At 33.1% G+C, this 7801-nt stretch overlaps 1 protein-coding gene across 1 annotated transcript; it reads left to right on the plus strand.

Moving 5' to 3' along the window:
• Positions 1-3531: 3531 nt before the first annotated feature.
• On the plus strand, positions 3532-6182 carry LOC121802453. Its single transcript, XM_042202130.1, has 5 exons — positions 3532-3888; positions 5019-5069; positions 5320-5382; positions 5462-5530; positions 5614-6182. The coding sequence occupies exons 1-5, from the start codon at positions 3634-3636 to the stop codon at positions 5854-5856; spliced, it is 681 nt and encodes a 226-aa protein (XP_042058064.1). The 5' UTR covers positions 3532-3633; the 3' UTR covers positions 5857-6182.
• Positions 6183-7801: the final 1619 nt, after the last annotated feature.

Genomic DNA, 7801 nt, shown 5'->3' on the forward strand with positions numbered 1-7801 from the left:
AAGCAGAGAGCCCAAATGTGATGCAACCCAATACATGAAGACATCACATGGGCCCAACGTCAATCCCCTCAGTTCATCAGGGCTCAGAGCCCAATTGAATTGTTTGAGGACTTTATTATTTTAAATTACTCAACAATGAACAATGTGTGTTTTAGAACAAAGTAAGTAATAAATTCAATAAGTTTTATATTCGTTTATAAGTGTCGGCATAATTTGTTTTGGGGCAACTATATAATTAACTAAACGATTCTCGTATAGTGAAAATAAAAAAATAATAGTCATTGCGATAAAAAGATGACTTGAACTAGTTTTCTTGTGTTGAATTTATGACTAGACTTGAGTTCTAAACTTGAATTGAGTGTTGAATTAGTTTTGTAATGTAACTAGTGATAGAAATATACGAGATTTCATCTTAGAAGTTAGAACCAATTAGTGATAGAAGTAATCTATAAACTTATGTACTAATTTAAATTTTCCTTTTTTTTTATCGATGTGAGATGGTATTTGTTATGTTTCATTTGCCAACAACCAATTTATCTTGTAGTTGACTAAGGCAAAAGCTTGTATGTATATCATTCTATTTCTACATACTAAGGCAATGAAAATGAATACAACAATGAGCTTTTCTTGTTTATAAGATAGTACATCCTTTTATCTGCTGTGCATTTAAGGGATTAAAATTCCACATCCCAAGTTACATCTGTCACTCAATCTTCACTTATATTCCTATGTTGCCTCATAATTGATAGAAATTCATAAGGTTTTGGTAATAATAAGAGTGGTCTACGAAATTTATATCGTGGTTTTAAGTTCTGATATGAGATATTGTTATAGTTATCTTGGATTCATTTGCCAAAAATAATCACCCCATTTAGGTTAAGTTCTCTCTTCAACAAATGAGAGTTTCTTTTAGTTCAAATTTTCCCTTCTTCTAGTTCTATTTCCAATTCTAGTACTGTAGATTTATGGCATAACCACTGTGCTTTAGAAGTAGTAGAGAAAACTCTTCACAGTTGTAAAAATAGATTTCAACTTAGTTAAATACTACTAGTATAATTTAGTTTGTCATAGATTCGTCCATCTTTGACCAAATAATAAGGGGATAATCCCTATCTTTGGGTATGCATCAACTTTAAATCATTGGGCCAATTATCTCGTTTTTTAAGATGCCTACAAATCAGCACGGGAAATAGTCACTGAACTCGAGGTAGATATCATTAATAACCAAAAAAACAGTAACATGGCATTAGTAAACTAATTAATGCATCTTTAGAAAAAAGTTCTCTCAGCGCACTCCATTTTCCTAAGGCCGAAATTTACTAGCCCAAATTTTAACAGTCTAAATTTTATTTTTCTTGATTTGGCCCAAAATAATAAATTCAATTTCTTTTGGTAGACTAAAACTAGGCCCTAATATGATGCTTCAAAGTTCCATTTTTATTACTAGGAACAAGGTTTAGATCACGTTAAAGGTCGATTTATCAAAATCACACGTTTATCTTAATTGTGAGTTGTGACTACTAAATTCTAGTTGGGAATTAATAAACCGTAAATAGGATTTGATAGAACCTAACATTGACCAATAGCTACCAATTGAATATAATTATAGTGTGGTCAACAACACAAAGAAGTCAGTTTTTTTCGCAGAAACAATAACAACTGCATGATAATTTTGTCTAATGTTTATTCGCATAGGATTAAGTTATTAACAGACCAACTATGTTATTCACCTTACAATATCTAAAAAGTAAGCATTGGAGGTTCTATAATTCAAATATAATACTTTAGTTAATTCTCAGTTACACTTATCATGAGATGTCATCAATATTTTAGAATCAATCCATGATCACAAAATTATTAATATTACTAGGACACAACTAGATATGGTACTACTACTACTGCACTATTTATGTTTAGAGAGAGTTGTATTTATGACCTATTTACAATAGGAGTTTACATTCAATAATATTTATAATAAACAAATATAAACTGACCATAATCCTATGGTCATGCCTCAACATAGCAAAAAAAATTTTACTCGTACTATACATGTTTCCAGCACAAGATCAAATTATGTTGGTCATGAATCCACTACTTTCGATATCCACGTGTATGTTAGTGTGATACATGAACAATTTCAGATACAATTCTTACACAAGAGAAAGCTATGAAATCGCAATTAAAAAATTGGGTGTTCCTAATAAAAGAATGATTCTAAATTAATTAACGTATTTGAATTTATAGCTTGTGATTTGTGGACTCATTTCTTCTCCACCCTAAAATTGGGTGTTCCTAATAAAAGAATGATTCTAAATTAATTGTTTTATGTACTCTTTTATATCTCCAATCCGTATTACGTGGGCTCGTAAAAAAGGAAATATTTGTAATAATAATGAAAAGCTAATAACTCACTGAATGCTTCCGAGATATATATATTTACTTTTCTAAAATAAAATATTACATTTCGTCCAAGTAAAAAGTTAGATACTTAAGTAAAAGTAGGAAAAAAGAGTAGTAATTTTGTAAGAAAAAAAGGCTAATTAAATTTTCGCAGAGAAATAATACTATAATTTCAAGGAAGATGTAATAATCTGACCCCACGAGGTTGACCTTTGAGATTATACCACACAAAATATTGTGTAGTCAAAACTAAACAAATACTACTACCTATATATATAGTCAATGAACATATATTAAAATGTTTGTAATTTTGAACATTCCTAATCCATATAATAACTTAAATCAACTGCATTAAGCATGCACACTTGGAAATAGGTTAATTTTTATTAGTAACATATTTACTTTTTTAAAACTCGGTAACACTTAAAATCTCAAGGACATTGAACAAACAAAAACAAATACTCATAAAATAAACACGAAATTAAAGACAAAAAATTGTGCAACATTATTTAAACGGACATGGTGGAGTACTATCAAATGAGAGTAATGATTCTTAACATTAACTCTAATCACCCCAAATCAAAACCACCCAACACTCGCCATTCAAATACAGCTACGCTAATCAAATCCGTTGGAGCCATTTCACTTTTAAATTGGATGATGACCAAAAATAAAATAATTTAAAATTTATACTCACATGTATTAGCAGAAGGATGTGATTGTAAGAATTGTGGGTTGGTACATAAATTGGAGGAAATTATAATGTGACAATGTGAGGTAGTATGAGGTTTGGTAGTGATGGGTATGGAAAATAGATTCAGTTTTTCACTCTTTCAGCCTTTAATTTTTTTAAAAAAATTAAAATGAGAGATATGGATGTTAATTGGATTATGGATTCAAATTAATGTATGTGAATTTCTAATTCAAATAAATAAAATACTACAGATAATGATAACTTAACAATTTAAAAGAAAAAGAAAAAAAGGAAAAAGAAAATGATGAAGCATTCTTGCATTTAACACACGCGCGCACAACACAAGGACTTGTCTGTGAAAGCATTTTAGCTTCACGCCACACACACATAGAGTATACATACAAGATGTGAATACCGCTCCCATTTATTATTATTACTATAAATAAATATCAAAACTTGTTCGCCAACACACCATCATTCCAGTTTCCCTTTTCATACAATTACAAAAACCCTCTCTCTCTCTCTCTCTCTCAACAGCCATGGGTGGTGGCGCCGTCGAGGAATGGGTCAACGCCGCCATGACCGACGACGCTATGGTGGTCGACCTCCTGGTGCGTCTACACCGCGCCCCGCTGGAGTGGAGCGTGCGTCAGCGGAGGTCAAAGCCGGCGACGGTTAGGAAACCTGGTCGCAGCAGCCCCACCACTCCCCTGTCGTGGAGCGACGCCACCTCCGCCTCCCAGTACTCTACCCGCCCGCTTCCCTTCAAACTCTCCACCTCAACCAGATCTAAGGTATGACTACTAATATTGAGGATGCCGGCTGCGGCGAGTCGGAAGTTTTCCGTTAGGTGACGTGGCAGTTGCCAGTCCTGATGAATTTACGAGAATATCCTTTGCGAATTCGAAGAATCAGATTCAGCCATTGGAGGCCGTCCCCTCTGCTTCTTCTTCTCTTCACTTTATTTTTCTATTTTATTTTTCAAACCGGTTTGAAACTGACAAAAATACCCTCCCCTCCTGCATGGCCGGAATCTGAGACCGGCGCCGGTGCCACGCTTCCATCTTCCTAATTTTGAATTGACAAATTTTGTTTCTAGATTTTGTGAAAATAATAAAAATAAAATAGTCTTGACTTTGTTTCAACGTCAGAAGGAGCATTGAACGAGTCTTATCACGTTTTTTTCCTCACCACTTTTCTAATCTGTCATCGGCCACATCTGATAAGACTGAAATATCCCTCGATTATAGGGGCACGTTCGTCCGTTCAGTCATAGACGTGACCAATTATCTGATTTTTTACCGAATTTCTCGGACCGAGAGAATTGAATGCCACCTGTTAAGCGTCATATCTAATTAAACCGACATGCAAACACGGACACGCTGCTCCTGCTCGGGTGGGGTTTGCATATAGGTTGCGTTTAGGACAAAATTAGTTAAGATGAAATAAAGAATGTGACAAATTGGATTTTGTAAAAGGGTTTGATTTATTGAATGGCAGTGGGTTAACGTGGGGGTGTTGCTGCAATTGTAATTAATTAAATAATCATCCGATTTGTTACTTCAAGAAAGGTTGAATTTTTTCAGAGGGATAAAGTTGGATGGGGATGATGATTGATTGGGTTTGAAAATAGTAGTAACATGTGTGTAATTTTCGGTGGCGTGAAATAGGCGAATACCATTTGTAGGAAATGGATTGAGTGGTTGAAGGTAAAGGGTGCCCCTTTTTCTTTTCTTGTCATCAAACTGTTGTTTTCGGCCGGCCCATAATTTATCGCCAAATCATCTTCTCCTTCAACTGATTATGCTTTTTCATACTCATTTTCCCTCTTTCTAAGCTATGTTAGTACACAACAGATATAATACTTTAAATTCGATTCAATGTAGATATGCCTGAATCTGAGATGTTCTAAATTTTGTTGCAGAGTAATGTAGATGGTGAAAAGACCAACTCCAAGAGGTCAAGAAAAAAGAAGGTGAGTTTATATAGTACTACTAATAACTTGGATTTGGAAGAAGATGCAAATAACTTGTCTAAATAATATAGTTATGAGCATTTTGATGTTTCAAATGCACATTGGATACTTTTTTCATCAAATGTATGAAGTTTTATTTATTTGTAAAAATCATTCATGTTAATCAACATGTAGCCTTGAAGATGAGCATGAGCATGAGCATGAGCATGAGCCATACTAATGTGTTCCTTCCACTCTTGTGTACATACAGACTTTGGCAGAGCTCAAAGACGAAGAGAGCTCACTGCTCAAGGAAAGAAGAGAGCTAAAAAGGGTATATTCCGTGCTTCATCTACAATGTAGTACACTACTAATGAATTTTGATTCAATAACCGATGTCGTTTCCTTGTCAGGAAATGGCAGCCTTACGAATGAATCTGGAGAGACAAAGGGCTACACACGAGAGACTAAAGCGGAGGAAGGTAATTACACTCTTCTTTTCTTACTTTGAAAATTTTGATGTTTCTTTCAATTATGTTACACAATGATATTCTCTTCTGTTCAGATTGATCTGCAGCCATCTCAAGAATCAACATCCGTAGCTGAGGAATCAGTCTCTGGCCAACAACTTCAAATGGAATCAACGGCTTGTGATCCTACTACTCTCACAACGCCTATTGTCTCAGGGAGTGATGTCCCTCTACAATCGTCTGTTTCAAATGCTCGTTGCAATGGGAATGCTGATGCAGCCTCTGGTTCTAAGTTTATCCTCCCTGATCTAAACATTCCGTTTGATGAGCCCAGCTAGCTAGACCATCAACGGTGCACCTGTTCTCGACTAAGACCGAACAAGAAGTGCAACGAATGATATCTATACTTGATAAAGACTAACCTCTTTTAGGACAGAGTACTGTAGTTATACGGTAGAAGCAGTTACCGACCAACTGCCAGTGGTTAAGATCTATTCTTTTTGTTAGTTATTACCAATGGGAAATACTACGGTGATAGATTATGTCAAATTCTTTCTCTCTTGTATTTTTCTGGAGATTTTTATAGGTTAAATGTATAACTGTTTGTGTACGAGATATAGTATGTGTTATGTCTTTTAAAGGAAATATTTGTAGGATCAACTAATTTGGTATGTATGAAGCTATATTTTTAGGTGGGAGGGGCAGCCGACCCCTCAGAACGCCCGGAGAGTTTAATTGTCCCTTCTTCGGATGGTTTAATCGTCCCTTATTGAGCCGGAAAATACTGTAGTTGCTCTTATGTTTGTACAAGTATATTGCTGTTCAAGTATATGAATGACACTCTATAGAGGATGACTAGTCTTTAAGGGCTTAGTCTCAGTGAAGTCATTTTCATTTGCTTTATTTTTTTATTTCATATATACCAGAATAACTCTTAAAATATTTGATGGGATCTAAACTTTTACTGGTACATTACTACTTCTATTGCTTTTGCATTTTTATTTTTAAATAAATTCATTTTTTGATATTTTATTTATTCTGAAATACTTTAATTTTTATATTAATAAATATATTTGTGTGATAATAAATGTATATATATTTTAATGATACCTTAATAAATTGATTTAATGAGATATTGGAATGATAATATATAGGACTGAAATTATATTATTATACTAGTACTCAATCAAAATAGTAATGACCATAGTCTATTTACTGCATAATGTACTAATTATATTCGTGACAATACATTATAGCAATAATCATCTAGGACTTGTTAGATTCAGTATTTATTATGATGACACGTAAATCATGCGTTTATGTTATTGAGTAAACTTTAATTTGGGGCCGTCTCTGCAGGAAACGCTACGGTCGCCAACCCAATCTGCAATAATTTTTTCACTTCTATTCAATATGCCTCTTCCAAAATTGTATCGTAAATCTGCCATTGATTCGAATCATAAAAATTATGAAATCAATGAAGAAGAAACGTTTTACCGATTAAGATGTGTGTCATCATCAACTACAAGTTACTCGTTGCAAAATTACAAACACAAAATCGCAATCTTTCCAATGGAAATGCAAATATATTTTTTTGTTTTTTTTGGCACATTCCCTATGAAGCAACGAAAATGGATTGATCCATATTTTGAATGTACCACCGACAAACTCACAAAGACAAAGGAATGTCTTCGTAAATGAAATTATTACTATTATTCATTATTACTACGGTTTTAGAAAGAGTGATGAACAACCAAATTTCGTATAATCAAATAAAGTTATACTAATAGTTATTTGATGTATTAATTATATATTAAAATAATAAATATAGCTAGTGAACAAGTTAAAAAGATTATTAGCCTTCAGCATCATTTACAAAAAAAATTTATATTTGAATTGTCTCTCTATTAATTTTCAAATTTGAATTAAAGTATACATTAATTACATTTTATAGTTAAAAAAATAAAAAAAAATTATATACAAATCATTAATATATGACCATAATATTATGCACATGGATTCCATGTACTATATATGCCCTCATATGCTTTAATTAAATACATAAATAAACTGATTTTTTCTCAAGTAAATCAGATTTTGGTTGTACAATATTTTGTCACATATATTTACTATTTTAGAAATCGCAAAAAACAAAATGATTTGATGACGAAAATTTGAAACTTGCTTTCCCCAATAGAAACAGTGATTGGATTGCCAGATTTATGTTTGTTTTTTTAAGACGGGTTGCCAAATTTTCGGGCTTCGAGAAAAACAGAAAATCCC

This window comes from Salvia splendens, chromosome 5, assembly GCF_004379255.2.
Source record: "Salvia splendens isolate huo1 chromosome 5, SspV2, whole genome shotgun sequence".
NCBI lineage: Eukaryota > Viridiplantae > Streptophyta > Magnoliopsida > Lamiales > Lamiaceae > Salvia > Salvia splendens.

Excerpts from the sequence above, each read along its gene's own strand:
- LOC121802453 (XM_042202130.1), top strand. The coding sequence starts at position 3,634 with ATGGGTGGTGGCGCCGTCGAGGAATGGGTCAACGCCGCCATGACCGAC. Across the intron at positions 3,889-5,018 it reads CCACCTCAACCAGATCTAAG|AGTAATGTAGATGGTGAAAA; the intron begins GTATGACTACTA and ends ATTTTGTTGCAG. Across the intron at positions 5,070-5,319 it reads AGAGGTCAAGAAAAAAGAAG|ACTTTGGCAGAGCTCAAAGA; the intron begins GTGAGTTTATAT and ends GTGTACATACAG.